Source organism: Bombus vosnesenskii, unplaced genomic scaffold, assembly GCF_011952255.1.
Source record: "Bombus vosnesenskii isolate JDL3184/JDL3185 unplaced genomic scaffold, Bvos_JDL3184-5_v1.1 scf7180000016274, whole genome shotgun sequence".
NCBI classification, from domain to species: domain Eukaryota; kingdom Metazoa; phylum Arthropoda; class Insecta; order Hymenoptera; family Apidae; genus Bombus; species Bombus vosnesenskii.
Genome location: NW_022884343.1, coordinates 1,047,826 through 1,065,782, shown reverse-complemented (window position 1 = coordinate 1,065,782; position 17,957 = coordinate 1,047,826). Strand labels below are relative to the sequence as shown.

Sequence of the window (17,957 nt, the reverse complement as noted above, 5' to 3'; positions counted from 1 at the left end):
AACTTTGGTAGATACAGAGATACGACTATTTCTTTATTAAAAAAAAAAAAAGAATTGGTTCTCCTTTCTCGCTCCCTTAAGGGATGAATATCAAAAAACGCCGAGACACGTGTTTCTTTATTTTGAACGATGAGTTTCTATGCTGAATTTCACGCCTCCAACTTTGGTAGATACAGAGATACGATTATTTTTTTATTAAAAAAAAAAATTGGTTCTCCTTTCTCGCTCCCTTAAGGGATAAATTTCAAAAAACACCGAGACACGTGTTTCTTTATTTTGAACGAACAGTTTCTATGATGAATTTCACGCCTCCAACTTTGGTAGATACAGAGATACGATTATTTTTTTATTAAAAAAAATTGGTTCTTCTTTCTCGCTCCCTTAAGGGATAAATTTCAAAAAACACCGAGACACGTGTTTCTTTATTTTGAACGAACAGTTTCTATGCTGAATTTCACGCCTCCAACTTTGGTAGATACAGAGATACGATAATTTCTTTATTAAAAAAAAAAATTGGTTCTCCTTTCTCGCTCCCTTAAGGGATAAATTTCAAAAAACGCCGAGACACGTGTTTCCCAAACTCAAAAATGGAACATGTGTTGCCCGAGTGAGAAACTGACGGCCACTCCAAATCCTCAACGATAAATAAATTAAATTGGTTGGCAGGATAAGAAAAGAGCGGTGTTGCGTGAGTATCTTCCATCGAACATGCGTTGCATCGATCATGGGATTTCGGTATAATAATACGGCGGTTGTTGCGCCTGGTCAGCTTTGTAGCTCGTTAGCTTGGTCGTGCGTTATTGGCAACGGAAGACGGATTTGCTGGGAAATTCGACGAAAACAGGACTCGCCGCGTCAACAACCATCGAAACGTGACCTGTGCCGGTAATTAGAAGCTTTGCATCCTCTCTTCCGTCCTACTCTTCGGTTCAGAATGTTGCTCAGATTGTCCCGGTTGAACATCAGCCTGGCGTATTTAATCGTGAAACTTCGATCGTTGAATTAGGTTGGATTAGCTCGTGAAAGTGTACGGCACGTATAATATTATAACGCAAGGGCCAACTTCAGAAATACGCAGCAGGCAGGCAAACGACGAAGAAAGTTCGTACGAACGCGTGTGTCCCCTTACCTGCACTTGTTTCAAGGTCGTAAACATTTTTGTGTTTCCATAATCCGCAGCCGCTTAGTTTCGTAGAAGCCGCTCAAAATGCCCGTATTATTAGCGTTATCGACATAATTTTATATTACTAATATGAATAATAAATTACTATTATAACGTGATACATTAAACTGTATAGTTAGACGTCGAAGCTGGAATTTTCGAAAGATCGCGAGATTCTTCGACGCGGTGACTGCGAGGCTCGCGCAGAGACCGAGACCATCGTCGTATTCGTCTCACGTTCCATGGTTGATTCTTCGATTTCTTCATTTTTATAGAATTCATTCGAAGTTCTTACGTTTCTTACGTTTGGTGCAATTTTGTTCTTACGCTTGTATTATACTTGGTTCTTACAAGACACACCGGAGTATTGCAATAGTTGTAGACGATTTTTAAGAACGTGTTACACGTCAGAGGAATATTAGTCAGACGGAATATTTGGAAATTTCATTTGATACTGTTGCGAGACTGGACTTAGTGGCTTTCGTTTTTCATTCGCGTAACACGAGGTTCGCAAAGTAAAATTAAGGGCTTTTCCGTTCTTCCTTATGGAGAATCTGGAACTGCGTCGATTAATACGTTACAGAAATATGATTCCCTTTAAAAAGGCAAAGCTGACCTGCGCGTGACTTTTACGCGCCCACCTACGGAAAAGCTAATAATATCGGAACATGCTCCCCCCGAAGCCATTCAACTTTTATCTGAAACATTTCCCGATATAATCGATGGCGTCGAAAATATTTCCACTTAAACCGTTAGGTGACTCACCCTATATGCGTATACGTGCGTACGTATCGCTTTCATTGTTTTTCCATGACTAGGTTAGGTATCAATTCGAATGACAAAAGACACCTGAAACATGTTCTGACTTTTCGCAGGTCGGTACTTCGGAACATAGGACATAAAGTGCCATTTAATGTCACTTATGCTTATCCTGTGTCTTTAATCAGTGCTAGAAATCGGCGTTTTGCTCGGTTACCGACCGAGTAGACTATTAGTTGGATCTAACCTAACCTCAACCTAACCTCAATCCGTTAGAGGCGATAGTAGAAAAATTACTAGACGTATACGCGCTTGTGCCGTTAGCGAAAAGCAGTATTTCACTTGCTTTTTCGAAACTTTGCAATTTCGATCCACCAAAATGAATCTGAAGGACGCAAGTGAGGAATTTTTGGCTCGTTGGTCGGACATTTTTCTAGTTGTACGTTGGACGATGACGACAGCGATAAGAGTGACATTGAAAGAGTCATCTATCCAAATTACTCGCCTAATTGGACGATTTCATACGATTTTATATAATTAAATAAGAAAGTAACGAGGAATCTTGAAACACGTCGAGGTATTAATTATTTTCGTGAGTCATATTTTCCAGGGCAGTGGAAACAGTTGGTCAGTGAAGCCAGGGTGAACGCACCCTCGAAATTCCCTAGTATGAAAGTTGGTCGGGTCCCATACGACCCGAGTCTATTATTAACGTGAAAGTTTCATAGTGTGTCGTGATGCCGGGGCGTGTTTTCGCGCGTATCTCGATCTAACGCGCATCGATTGCGGCGTTTCGGTTAATAATCGCGTCGTTACCGCGACTAGCTCTTGTTCCTCGGTTCCTCGAACCGGCTGCCTCCTTCAAATTCCCGTGTTGCCGGTGTCACGCGACTTTTCCCGAAAATTGCACCGTAATTTGCGACACACTTCGACAACTTGCAAGTGGGTGTTCTTGCCAACGCTCTTGCCAACTGTTGCCAAATAAAACGACGGTTCGCCACACGAACACCGCGGTTTTTCAGCCGAGCGTTTAATTCGTCGATAAAACTGAGACTCGCTATTTTACTGTTTTTTTTTTTTTTTCAGACTTTGCGTCGTCCAGTCTCGACCCAGGCAACAAATGAATACTTTTAGAATTTCACCGAACGGAAATTAATTCCCCTAAATCCTTGAGTCAATCTTCGAAGTATTTCGAAGAAGTTTTCCGTGGAATGTTTGAAAATGAATGGAAATGTTTTTGTGCGACCGTATTGCAGCGTACACCGGTCGAAGGAAAAAAAGTAGACGACTAAAGAATGATAGAACTGGAGGATGCATTCTGTGCTTTCAGTGTAATAAAAGCTAAATAAATTGGCTAGAAGAGGGTGGGGATTGAGTAAGCAAGGGGGCTTGATGGATGAAGATACCAAGCTCGAAAGAAATCCAATAACAACGAACTGTTTCCATGAGATTTCCTAGTAGAGTCCGTGTCAGCTTTATGCTTTCGCGTCATCGATCTGTTTTTCTTATCTCTTATCAGTGGCCGCATATGTTGCCAGCGTGATCGTGTGTAATAGAGCGGCAAATCGACGAGAACATTCTCCGATAGTTTTATTATTTCGCTATTACTAGTCGTTCGATAATTTTCATGGGCAAATAATTTTCAGCTAACAGGTAGAATATTTGAGCGTACGGAGTAACGCGTGAAACGACAGATTTTGCAGCTGTCGAATTTTTGAAATAATGACGATATATTGGAAAATTTGGAGACGTCAACAAGTTCAACAATATCGGGGGAAAATTGGTCATTTAGAAATTTAGAAATGTAATTTATAACGAGGAGTAATTATTAATTGGATGAAATGTAATTATTAATTAAGCGAAATGTTGTTTGGAAAAATTGTAAGAAAATATTGGCACGTGCTGAAAGATCTATATTTATCGAATGATATATAGGTGGCATTCTGTTTCACGAATTTTCTCCATTTTTCGCGCAACTCGAACGTTCCATGCTTCTCTCTCTGGTTTTTTGGCGAGAAAATTTGCAATATGATCTTCGAAGGCGACCAAATTCCTTAAAAATCGGAACCAACTTTCCGGGTAACGCAATATTCCCTTCTTTGAAATTATATCCGAGTTGTTTGGGCAGGAAAGCGCGTCTCAAGTTTCTTGAATAAATTAATTAACTGGTAGGTTGTCTTAATCTGGAAGCTCTTATTGTCTGGCGAGATAAACAGCGTAGTTAATTTGCAGCGTCGGGAAAATAATAAGCTGGATCGTGAAACCGGGAAACAAGAGCGAAGAGGATCAAAAGAAGATCCTGGTAGATCGAAAAGGCTATCTATCTTGCAGAAACTCCTGTTCACCACGACAGCAGTTCATCTCGTGTTATCCGAAATGAAAACAGGAAGCCTGAAAAATTGTTTAAAAGGAAGTGGTTCCCTCTTGATCTCCTATTCAATTTCAGTTTCATACGAATAGTGGGAATTTGATAAATTCCGTAGACCCAATGCGCGAAGTAAGTTTCACAAAAGATCCGACGTGAATCGAAGCTGAAGCACACGCGTAAGTTAAAGTTGAGAAGGGTCGATGGAAAAATACCTAGTCAGGAGAAAAATGGAGGTTCAAAAATCCCCGAAGAAGAGGGAAGCTAGTAAATTTAATAGATGCAATCCCTAAAGTGAATTTCACAAAAGATCTGACGTGCATCCAAGCTGAAACACATACGTAAGTTAGAGTTAAAAAGGGTCTATGAAAAGTACTGAGTCACGAGGAAAATGCCAAACTTCCCCACGAGCTAAAGGCAAATTTCCAAGGAAGAGAAAGATAGACGAGAACATAACCTCTAAATCAGATTTCGGTTACCTTCGAAAGTGACTGTTTTACACAAAAAGAAAAGAAGAGTTTTGGGGTGTTTAGGTTCAAAGAATAGGAGTTTGGTAAATTTAGCAGACTTGTTCCCTAAATTAATTTCTCCAAGAGACTCGGTGTGCATCGAATCTGAGGCAGACACGTAAGTTAGACTTAACAAAGTAGCGAGTCGTAAGAAAAATGCCAAACTTCTCCACGAGCTAAAGGCAAATTTCCAAGGAAGAGAAAGATAGACAAACCTAACCTCTAAATCAGATTTCGGTTACCTTCGAAAGTGACTGCTTTGCACAAAAAGAAAAGAAGAGTTTTGAGATGTCTAGGTTCAAAGAATAGGAGTTTGGTAAATTTAGCAGACTTGTTCCCTAAATTAATTTCTTCAAGAGACTCGGTGTGCATCGAAGCTAAAACAGACACGTAAGTTAGACTTAACAAAGTAGCGAGTCGTAAGAAAAATGCCAAACTTCCCCACGAGCTAAAGGCAAATTTCCAAGGAAGAGAAAGATAGACAAACCTAACCTCTAAATCAGATTTGGATTACCTTCGAAAGTGACTGTTTTACACAAAAAGAGAAGAAGAGTTTTGCGACGTCCAAGTTCAAAGAGGAAGGATTAGGTAAATTTAATTCGCATATTCCTGAAACTAAGTTCTGCGAGAAATTCGGTGCACACTGGAACCGGGACAGCACGTGTAAATGCACCACTGTCCAGAACCTGAAGTTCAGCTTTATTAGGGTGAGACAGCGTCTTCTGTGAGTCGTGTTCAGCGTCCTTTGAGCGAGCGACTGTTCAATTCCAACGACTTCCAGTGGTTGCTGGTACTCGTCAAAGCGGTGCCAGGCGTGTTAACACGGAACACGACGAAGCTACTGACAAAAGGAATTTATCCTTAGAGGATAAAGTGAGAATTTGTAGATGTGTTTCTAGATATGGTCCAACAGCATGTGCTGTGTGCTTTAAAAGAAGCCCGATAATACCACAACGACGATCCGCTTTTAGCATCCTCCAGATGTTTTACAGTTGACGTTACATTTTTCTATAAAACTGTACACAACTGTGTACGTAAACTGTCTACAAGTTCTGCGGCTTTTTCAGCTTAATGCTCCATCTATGACTGTCAGGAAGTTTCCATTAGTCCACGCATCTCTAAAACTTACTAAGCTGCATTCAGCTTATTTGTAAATACGCCGATTCACTCGTCCATCTATTTCGCTTCTTTACCGTATCTTCGTTTAAACCGCTCCTTTTTTCTTTTTATTAGTTGTTTACATTCACAATTTGTCCGATTTGGACATTTGGTAGAATTTTTTGGCTGTTTGATTTTGTAATTTGTTATTTAGTACTAAAGTGCCCTGCTTTGTAAGCTGCCACAGTTTTATAGCAATTTGAAAAACTACCCGTTCGCGATGAACGAAAAGTATGGTATTGGAGAATCTAAACCGAAACAGAGCCAGAGCCAGGGAGAATCCGCGCCTGAGCAGCCGGTCGGACGTGCGTATACTGTTGAATCGCTGGCGGTCGGTAAAGTGTCAAGTTTAGATTCGAATTCTTTTGTCGGTTGTACACGGAAAGTGGAAGGAACGTAACAGATACGGAATTTCGCATATTCTGATGGAATTTACGGGGTTGAGAATGGCCAGATCAATGTTTCCCTGGGTTTTACCAATAAAGTTTTCCCTCCGCAAACTTCCCTCGCATCGATATTTTCGATACAGTATGCTTGCGGATTTCAGCAACGAGAGCGAAAGCTAATTGACCGAGAGCAGCGGGCAATTTCGAAAATTGCCCGAGGCTTGCCATTCGAATACACTAAATTCTAACCGCACGGAAAATCATTCTTCACCTTCGATCAATTTTTCATCCATTTTATTAAACAGTGCAGGTTTTAGCGAAAGACCATTAACATCTACGTCCTCCTATCCCATTTACTTAAGTAGATGAAAGTACTGAGAATGAAACGAGTACTTAATTAGACGTATGTTCTCAACTTTTAATATCTTCAATTTTATAATATAATATTCTGGAATTCTAAGATATCTGACTGCCACGGTATTTGCAAATTTTATTGCTTTCGGTTTTAGTAATATTTCTTGATTTTGGTATTTAATTTTTTCAATGTTTCTAGAATTTTTATAACTTTATATTGTGTCAATTTAGGGAATTTTATAATATCCCCAGCTTTTAACATATCTGGTTGCTACAGCAATTGCAAATTTGATTGCTTCCAGTTTTAGAAATATTTCTTGATATTGGTATTTAATTTTTTCAATGTTTCTAGATTTTTTATAACCTTATATTATTCAATTTAGGGAATTTTATAATACTCCCTCCTTTTAATATATCTGGTTGCCACAGTATTTGTAAATTTTATTGCTCTCAGTTTTAGTAATATTTCTTGATATTGGTATTGAATTTTTTCAATGTTTTTAGAATGTTTATAACTTTATATTATTGAATTTATGGTTTTATAATATTCCCTGCTCTTAATATATCTGGTTGCCACAGTATTTGCAAATTTTATTGCTTTCAAGTTTAGAAATATTTATTGATATTGGTATTTAATTTTTTCAATGTTTCTAGAATTTGTATAACTTTATATTATTCAATTTAGGGAATTTTATAATATCCCCAGCTTTTAACATATCTGGCTGCTACAGCAATTGCAAATTTGATTGCTCTCAGTTTTAGTAATATTTCTTGATATTGGTATTTAATTTTTTCAATGTTTCTAGATTTTTTATAACCTTATATTATTCATATTACTTTCAAGTTTAGAAATATTTATTCAATGTTTCTAGAATTTGTATAACTTTATATTATTCAATTTAGGGAATTTTATAATATCCCCAGCTTTTAACATATCTGGCTGCTACAGCAATTGCAAATTTGATTGCTCTCAGTTTTAGTAATATTTCTTGATATTGGTATTTAATTTTTTCAATGTTTCTAGATTTTTTATAACCTTATATTATTCAATTTAGGGAATTTTATAATATTCCCTCCTTTTAATATATCTGGTTGCCACAGTATTTGTAAATTTTATTGCTCTCAGTTTTAGTAATATTTCTTGATTTTGGTATTGCATTTTTTCAATGTTTCTAGAATTTTTATAACTTTATATTATTGAATTTATGGTTTTATAATATTCCCTCCTCTTAATATATCTGGTTGCCACAGTATTTGCAAATTTTATTACTTTCAAGTTTAGAAATATTTATTGATATTGGTATTTAATTTTTTCAATGTTTCTAGAATTTGTATAACTTTATATTATTCAATTTAGGGAATTTTATAATATCCCCAGCTTATAACATATCTGGCTGCTACAGCAATTGCAAATTTGGTTGCTCTCAGTTTTAGAAATATTTCTTGATATTGGTATTGAATTTTTTCAATGTTTCTAGAATTTTGATAACTTTATATTATCCAATTTGGAAAGTCTATAGCTTCCAGTTGTACAAATATTTCTTGACTTTGGTATTCAATTTTGTCAATGTTTCCAGAATTTTTATAACCTTATATTATCAAATTTGGTAATTTTGTAATATTTCCACCTTTTAACATATCTGTTTGCCACAGTATTTGCAAATTTTATTGCTTTCAAGTTTAGAAATATTTCTTGATTTTGATATTCAATTTTGTCAATGTTTCTAGAATTTTCATAACTTTATATTATTCAATTTAGGGAATTTTATAATATCCCCAGCTTTTAACATATCTGGCTGCTACAGCAATTACGAATTTGATTGCTTCCAGCTTTAGAATTCTTCAGAAATATATCTGAATATTTCTAAAATCACATTGACCTTGATTTTTATTAATATTTCTAGATATCAATATGCGATTTCGTTCGATGCTAACAAAATTGCAACGTCTTCGATTTTATCGATATTCAACGATTCAATATCTCCAGCCACTGCGATATTTCCACAAATTTTCTTCTTTCCAATTTCATCAATATCCCGGAAAATTCCAACCTTTCTATCTGCTTCGATACTTCCAACTTACCCCGAATATTTCAAAAATTTCTCAACATCTCCTAGGACTCGCTTCTAATTACCAGCGCCGAAAGTAAAGGGAATTGCACAGATGTGAAAATACGAAATACCAAAAATTCTATATATTTACCTTTTGCCCATTTCTTCTATCGTTTTATTCAATCGCGATAAAACCTGTGAAAAAGGGACAAAAAGGGAGTGAAATTCACATCAGAGACAGAGCTTAAGGCGACGAAAGCGCAATAGCTCGAACGTTCAAAGATTTGCCAAGGCTTTTTCGTAAAACCGGAGTCTCGACAATTTGGCAAATTGCAGCGAACGTGTGAAAGGAAAGGGCGAGGAAAAGGCGATTTCCCACCACGTCAGCGATACAATAATTCTGTTTCCAGATGAAAACTACGTGGCAACTCCAATCGCCGGAACAACTACCTTCGCCTAACGACAAATATTTCGTCGCGATCGAACCTCCTTCTGTATTTTCACCCACTTGCTCCTTTTTCTTCTTTGTTTGATGGAAACTCGTGGCTAGAACCGAGAAGCCTATGACCACGATTTATCATAGTTCGGCGTAATTTATCATCCAAAGAAGAAGGTCAAAGAGCGGGAAAATTGTACAGAAAAAGAAAAACTGTGGAAAGAAAAATTGAAGTGGTCGTAAGTTCGAAACGAATGCAGGAAATGCAAAAGCAAGCCAATGTGATAAATAAATAAATGTATAGAAACGTCGTTCTCGCGTTTCTTTCATTCGCGTTCGAAATCGAAGTAAAATTGCAACGTGTTTGGAATATCGGTTTGTTTGAGCGAAGTTAAAAGTTACGACAGAAGGGGAACGAACAAAGCTGATAAGCTTTTATATTTCAAACTGTGGATAATAATGAAAAGCAAAAAAAAAAAAAAAAAAAAAAAATATGTGAAACTCTGGTCTAATTAATAAAAATAACACGAAGCAGGGATTTTGTTACGGTGCAGGTAGCTTGGAATTGCGGTGTTGCAATTTTCCTTCGTTATATAAAATTACCAAGCGAGTAGATAATAACATTATTTTCTCTTGTGATTTAATCAGACAGAAAAATCACAGCGCTGGAACCATCCATTCTGTGTCTTAAAATTTACTCTCAGTAGACTTTGCCTCGTATTATCGACGTGGCGTTAAAATCTAAACGCTCCGTGTTACAACGATTGAACGCGAGTTTGACAAATCAAGAGAAGCGTATCTCGAGTAGAAAGAGTGTGGCAGGTATACTAATATTAGGTCTAGTAAAAGAGTGCTTGGATTTTTCGATAATGTGAAATTGAATCAAATTAAACGAAATGAAATTTCACTAAATTTCTTCCTCGAAATAATTCCCTCGCTGTCTTCCTTTCTCCTTTATTTAATAAGAGATTATTAACTAGCAAAGGGTCGATACTTGGCCAAAAATTTCTGCCAACTTTACGCCTGTCGTGATCGTAACGTTCCCTATACTGAATCCATTTACTACGTTCGCTTCAAGATCTGCCCATAAACCCGAGCCATTTTTCCATAAAGGAAACACATCTAAACGTTCGTTTCGCCTTCGAAAGCTTCTCAACTTTTTTACACTTGACATATATATATATATACATATGTGCGTAGATTCTATAGAATTCAAACTACCCGCCAACCGATGTTTTTACTTTTGCTCTGTTTTACCGACAGTCGTTGTGCCGAATAGATTAGATCACGAGAGAAGATCGGTAATTTAGGATTCTCGATTTTCCAGCTAAAATTTGTACTAGATTTCTTATTAACTCTTGCCGTATTTAATTTCATTATTCCCAAAATAAGCTCGATTTTACAGAATCGATCGTCGATATATATAAATATGTAATAACGTAAATCCTTGGGGTAAATCGGACGATCGCTTCTATGAAATCGAGCTTATTTTGGGAATAATGAAATTAAATACGGTAAGAGTTAATAAGAAATCTACTACAAATTTTATATATATATATATAAATTAAATAAATAAAGTAAATTATATATATAACGAGAGAATCCTCGATCGCTTAGTTGCCAACCAAAGTCGAGAATCGCGTAGAACCGCGAATACTATGTTCGTGGAAATTCGTAGCTTTTCTCCTGTAATCAAAGAAATGGAATCTCGCGAGAAACTTATTTCAATCGCTAAGCGTTAAAACCTATAGTTTTGGTGTTCGAGTGTTTCGTACGTTTGCAAATATCACGTGGATTGTTACGATTTCGAATTTCCTATAAAACCTTCGAACTCTCCGCGTAAAAATCCGCTGTCTAACGAGTCCGAGTTCGTCGATCCGCTTCCACTCTAATTCATTCGACAGCGAAGAATATTGCGAGAGAATCGGAAAATCTAACGCGACGATTTATCATATTTCGTTATATCTGACGAACGACGAGAATGAACATTTGCCGGCAAGTGTCCGATGGAATTCAAAAGTCTGCTTAACGTATGCAATTTACATGCTGAATATTACACCGAGGAGGAAATATTGTAGGAAGAAGGTCGGAGGAAAATCCTCGCGCACCTGGCTCATCGTTCTTTTACGAAAGCTTTTAATCTTCGTTGTAATGGGTTGAAAGTTAGTTGTAAAAACTACCTAAGTAGCCTACGGGAGAAATGGGAGAAATTAAACTTTGTGCTGCTTCGACTTGTTGCGATATTTTTCCCATTAAATGTGGGATATAAAAGTGGAATGTTATTTTCCTAATATCACGATGGATATCGTTATATTACGTGAACGTTCGTTTGGCGATCTTTCTAAGAGACAAAAATACGCAACGATGGGGCCATGAGCCACATGGCGTCTCAATTTGCTGCGATTCTTTTTGCCCGATAGAAGCGTTAAAGCTGTAAAACAGCAGCGAAATAAAATGGCAGCACGGGATTTACAAGGCTACAGAATGTCACTCACGTGTTCCATCATGGCAGGATATTGCGAAGGGTAGAGGACGAACGCTCCGATCAGATGCGCCAGCGAGAAAATGAAACCAGCGATGCACGCGTGCCGCAGCCTTATGGGCAGAAGTGCGTACGCCATGTAAATGAAGAAGCACACAGCCCACACTGCAGCCAAAGGGCCTCCGCTCCGATGTTCCTTTGATCCGAGCGCCAGATGTACATTCAAAACCACTTGCAACGCGAGTAGAGTCACCAGGACTATTCCACTCACGCCGGCTAACCAGATTTCGTTCATCCCAGGCCTGGATATCGCCGCTACCAAGGCTGCAATTTAAGGAAACTCGACAAGTCGCTGCAACTCCAGAGGCCAGTTAGTCTGTGCCCTGTACGCAACGTTTAACCGTTTGTGCTACGATTTAATTAACCGTTCCAGTCGCAAGCCACGCGGTCGCGTTGTTTAGATTTTCTGTGAAAAATTCCCGGTACATTTGAACGCTACGGACGGCTCACGGTATTTTGTATTTCATTCTTATCTTCTTAACGCTTTATCGACCGATAGCCGATTAATCGGTTTTTTATTGCCGACGTTTATCCACCGATAGCCGATTAATCGGTTTTTTGTTGCCTACGCTTATCGACCGATAGCCGATTAATCGGTTTTTTGTTGCCGACGTTTATCCACCGATAGCCGATTAATCGGTTTTTTATTGCCGACGTTTATCCACCGATAGCCGATTAATCGGTTTTTTATTGCCGACGTTTATCCACCGATAGCCGATTAATCGGTTTTTGTTGCCGACGCTTTTCGACCGATAGCCTATTAATCGGCTTTTTGGTCCGAAAAACGTACCACGAGCGTAGCTCGACGTTGTATTGGGTTGGCAACTAAGTGATTGCGGATTTTGTCATTAGGCGTTAGTAACAAAATCCGCAATCACTTAGTTGCCACAGCGATTAAACTGGTCCCATAGATACAGAGCGATTGAGACGATTGCGAGGATTTTGTCAGGACGCGTAGCAGGGTATTTTCCTGGTAACTGGTCGCCGCTATGTTTCTCGTGATCGATGGGGTCGTCGTCTACCACGCAGAGATCTCTGCAAGAGGCTGTTCCGTTTGATATACCGAGTACGACGACGCGACGAGTATACTCGTCAGAAACAGCTCACTGCTAAGAGCTTTTCCCGTACGAGGTGCAAGTACGTGTCGCGGATAAGTCGAAGTCCGATGAAGTTAGCGGTGGCCGTTTCGCTGGCGTTGGAACTTTGTGAGCGGGAACAGCCGCTTTCAGAGACGAAGGGTTGCGAAAGTGGATGGAAAAAAACTTCCTCGTGGAGAACCGCTTTGAAAATCTGACGCGCCGCTCGACCTTTGATGTCAGCGACGCTGCACACGCGTTTCGTACGACTATTACGACGCACTTACGCGCTGTCGTAAGAGGACGCGATGGCATTCTGATATTTTTTTACTCTTTTCCGCCCCCACCTTCTCTCGCAACCCTCTTTGGTTTCGTTGTCTCTTTGCTGGAACTACGCGCGCATTACGCGCGGGCAAAACGTTTGCCGAGGAAATTTTAATTAACGTTCAGGCGGCGCAAGTGGGTCAACAGAAGCTGAAACGAAAGCGATCGAAAACGTGGAAAACGATCTCGTTGATCCGTCGGATAAAATTCAGGCTCGATCGTTCGTCTCGAGGAAAATTGCTGTCCTGCGGCGACGGTTGCAGAGATTTCACGCTTTCGTTCGCACCAGCGGAATCTATTTTCGTACGGTCCATGTGAAATGCGAATCATATTTGGACAACGACACTTTTGACAGTAAGATTTGACCAAGTTGAATTTCCAGATTTTATTTGCGCGATACTCGCGGAGATTTTGCACGGTGTGTTTGGATTTTGTTTCCGGAGAGGTCCTCGCACGGCTGGCGAATCTCTCGCGCCAAAGATTCGTCTCTTAATTTTCTGATACTTACCAGCATAAATTGCGACGCAGACGACCAGCGTCACTGCTAGCGACAGGTTTTCTGGCCTCTCTAAAGTGGCAAGGAATTGTTGGCTGTCTTCTATCACGAGTCTCAGCATCAGAAGCATACCCAGGGCAAACGCCAACCCCGCTAGTAAGCCGAGAACGTGTGTCATGTTGCTTTGGTTCATCCTGAGAAAGTAGCGTTGATACAGCATTTCAACCTAAAGAGTAAAAAGAAACAGGAACGAGTAATCTTCTTTCGACATTTCTCAAACATTTACTCGACACATTTACTTCCTGAAAAGTTTAGGAACTAAAAGCAACCTTTTCTATCGTAAATTTGTCAAAGATCGTTTATAATCTTCTGTAGCTAATGTTACATATTGTATTGTGGTATCGTGGACAAATGGCCTAAAGAATATCGCGTGAACCATAAACAAGTGGTGGAGTCATGAGTTGTGAGTAGTGAGTAGAGAGTCGAGTTGTCAGGAGTCAAGTCGTGAGTTGACAGTCGAGTTTCGTAGTCGTGAGTTGAGAGTCGAGTTGAGTAGTCTTGAGTTGAGTAGTCTTGAGTTGAAAGAGTCGTGAGTTGAGAGTTGAGTTGAGTAGTCATGGATTGAGTAGTCATGGATTGAGTAATCTTGAGTTGAGTAGTCTTGAGTTGAGTAGTCTTGAGTTGAAAGAGTCGTGAGTTGAGAGTCGAGTTGAGTAGTCATGGATTGAGTAATCTTGACTTGAGTAGTCTTGAGTTGAAAGAGTCGTGAGTTGAGAGTTGAGTTGAGTAGTCATGGATTGAGTAGTCATTGATTGAGTAATCTTGAATTGAGTAATCTTGAGTTGAAAAAGTCGTGAGTTGAGAGTCGAGTTGAGTAGTCATGGATTGAGTAATCTTGAGCTGAGTAGTCGTGAGTTGAAAGTCGAGCCGAGTAGTCGTGAGCTGAGAGTCGAGCCGAGTAGTCGTGAGTTGAAAGTCGAGTTGCATGTGTCACTCGTTTTCAGTAATTTTCGCATATTCCGAGCTGTCCTTGTGCCGCGTACGGAAAATCGGCACGGGCTTTCCGGACAACGTCTACTCCGCAAGCGTTGCGATACTTCGCCGCGTTTGCGACAGACGTTGCTTCGAGTGAATCTCCTAAAACAACGTCGACAGTCAAACGTGCAACTAATTCAGCTGTTCGTTCGGAAAATATTTCTCGCGACTGGGAAAATGTTCCCAGTTGAACGATCGTTCGCGAGAGTTCGAAAGCTTGCGAAGCATCGGAGCGCGAGACGATCGATTTATTCGATCGAGATGGAATCGAATTCTGGCTGGAGTTGGACAAAAAAGAAAAAGCCCGGACAGGATTAAAGAATTACTTGGAACCGTTGGCTGAATCAGAGATGCGTGAAATCAAAGGAAGCACGGAAATATCGAGAGTGGGAGAAGCTGGGTGGCGGGCCATTGAAAGGCGAAATAAACCAGTGGAACGCCGCGCCATTGTCGTTTCTCCTTTTCCATTTTCTTTGTTTCATTCGCTTGCCTCGCCGTTAATCCCGCGGTATTGCTTTTCATATTTTATTTCTTCTTTCATTCGCCCGGTTTTTAGCGTTTCCCCGAATCAGTTCCATAGGTTCGGACAAATTTACTTGGAAAGCGATTTCAAGCGAACGCCGTGGCCTTTGTTCTCGGAAGAAACACTGTTTAATCGCGAAATCGCTTCGATTGTTCGAAAGGACACGCTACAAAATTCATCAAGATATTTCAAAGTATTCTTCCAATTGTTTCAGAGAAAAAGTAGACCTAGTAGCTTCTATTTGTCTCCGGCAAAATTTTCCTGCTTTTTGAATTATCCGTCAGCGAGCTTCCGACGAGAATGGAAAATCGCCACGATGGACAGTCCGATTCGTTCGTTCGTTCTAGACGACCAATCCGTTCGATTCGCAGCAATTTTTTAATCTTTTCCTGGTTCGTTCTTTTCGACGTTTTATTGGGTTGGCAACTAAGTGATTGCGGATTTTGTCATTACTATCTAACGATAAAATCCGCAATCACTTAGTTGCCAACCCAATATATAAAAAGAATGGAATATCGTTGCTACTGAGACTTTCACGCGATACAGTGGTACTGAACGTTTGTGTCTGTCGCGTAAGGTGATATGGTTTACGCGAGGAATCAAAAGAGAAAGAGAAGCTTCTGCGCAGAGCTTGCCGGCTAACGTCTAAGTTTCCTAAGTCGAAGAAGATACCTGGAGATAGCTGCGGGGCTGTTGGTGTTCGATCAACGAAAAACACAGACTTCTTCGTTGATTTAATCGTCCATCGAAGTGAAACTCTTCTCGAGGCCCAAGGCTGCGCTAATTTCTACCAGAATACGTGACCAAATTTAATTAAACTAAGATTTACCAAACGAACGATCGTTCTAGACTACGCGAGCAGTCGTAGGAACTTGTATAACTCGGGCAAACGTTGTACCACGTTAACGTAATTGTGCAAAAGGAACGCAGTTATTTTATTAATTACCCGGTATATTAAAATTCTGCTTGATTTACCGTATATCGTACCCTAAGAACATATTGGGTTGGCAACTAAGCGATTACGGATTTTCTCATTACCATCTAATTATCTAATTACCATTCGATGGTAATGACAAAATCCTCAATCGCTTAGTCGCCAATCTAATAGCTTCGTATTAATAATGTTCGACATGCGAAAGCCTTCGATCTTATTCTGGCAATCGAAACAGCGTCTAACTCTGTTCCAAGTGATACGACATGGGCCAAATGTAGATCAGCTTTCAATCTCTAAATTTGTTTTCGGACAAATTTATGCCGCATCGTAGGGATCCTTCCATTTATGCGAAACCTGATATTACAATAAATTAGATATAAAGTAGAACAGTGTCCGGTTGTCTTTGTTGCTTGGTTTTCTCGAAAGCTGACGTGGAAATTGCACGTCGGTGTTATCCATCGGAGTTCTATCGCACGACAGAACGAAGATTTACTATGGAACAGGAAGCTGGCTTTAGTCAAACGTAAGCTGTACGCGTCAAGGATCGAGAGCTCTCGAGCCTCGAGGATCAGCTGCGATCTCAAGCTCGGATTAAGCAGGCGTAACCGAAGGAAACGGATTGCTAGGGACGTGTGTTACGGTTTCGGGTCAAACTGACCCGAGTAGCGTTAACGCGACGCTGCATGTCCGAGAAACTTCGAAAATGTTCGAGCATCGTAGCGTGACGCTACGTTCTCCACACTTTTCACAAACAGGAAATATCAACGCGTTTGTAACATTGAGAACATTCGATAGCATCGACGAGATGCTAGTAACACGACGTTTCTTTAGATGTGCAATCGTTCTTTGACGATCCACGTCAGAGGTCGATTAAATTCAATGCACATCGAGTAAATAACGTTTTATTGATAAATTATTAATATGTAACGAAAACGATGTTTCGTTCGCTGATGCAAGCGAAAGCTATTGAGTTGGCAACTAAGTGATTGCGGGTTTTGTCATCAGGTGGCACTTAGTTGCCGACCCAATGTTTGAAATGTAACTTAGACGCGGCAGAAATCGAGTTTCGAAGGAGAAGGCTAGGTAGCTGCGTGACGCGGATCAAATTTCACTGAGACGTAACCTAAATCGCGATAAATATCAGCTTGCATGGTAACTAGTTATCGTTTTGATCGACCGCTGGAATACAAAGAAGAGAAGAATACAAGGAAAAGGTGTGCACCATAATCGGATTCGTGGTGCTGTGACGAAGCAGAAGCTAGAGCGGCGTTACAGAACGTAACACGAGGTTCACAGTCATCGGACAATATTTGCAGAGAGGAATTACGCGGATGTTTCATAATGCAGCGATTTCAACCGGATTATCTGATCCGGTGCTGGCGGTGAACACCGACGGGCAAACAGCGATTTTTAGCCACGAGCTACAAACGCGAGCAGCAACATGAAAGAGCAGGACCATCCATGAGAATAAACAATTTTGTAATTCGCGGAACCGGTGATCATCGGTGCTTATAATCTGCAACGACGTGCTACGCGTATTTTCCATTATCCTGATCCGCTGCAACTAATTCCCCCCTCGATCCACAAATGGAAAAATTGAAACGTCACGAGTTGATAATCGATCGATTCGACGTCCGCCATCTGTTTCGCTTGCGAGCTAATTTTTTTGCCAATTGTGTGACGCTTAGAAACCGATCGCGCAACGTTTCATCGTCGAATGTTCGTTGAAAAGCAACAGGGAAATATTGGGTTGGCAACTAAGTGATTGCGGATTTTGTCAATACCATCTAACGACAAAACCCGCAATCACTTAGTTGCCAACCCAATACGTTGCGGTGTTGCGCTGA

The 17,957-nt window shown here is 40.0% G+C and overlaps 1 protein-coding gene across 1 annotated transcript in view; it reads right to left on the bottom strand.

Annotated features, from left to right (window-relative positions):
* LOC117242346 (adenylate cyclase type 6) overlaps positions 1 to 17,957 on the bottom strand; it is a 91,395-nt gene that overhangs the window by 37,319 nt on the left and 36,119 nt on the right. The window contains exons 5-6 of the mRNA XM_033508913.1: positions 13,631 to 13,844; positions 11,676 to 11,986 (exon numbers count right to left, since the gene is read on the bottom strand). Coding sequence (XP_033364804.1) covers positions 11,676 to 11,986; positions 13,631 to 13,844 — 525 coding nt within the window. The remainder of the gene's footprint in view (positions 1 to 11,675; positions 11,987 to 13,630; positions 13,845 to 17,957) is intronic.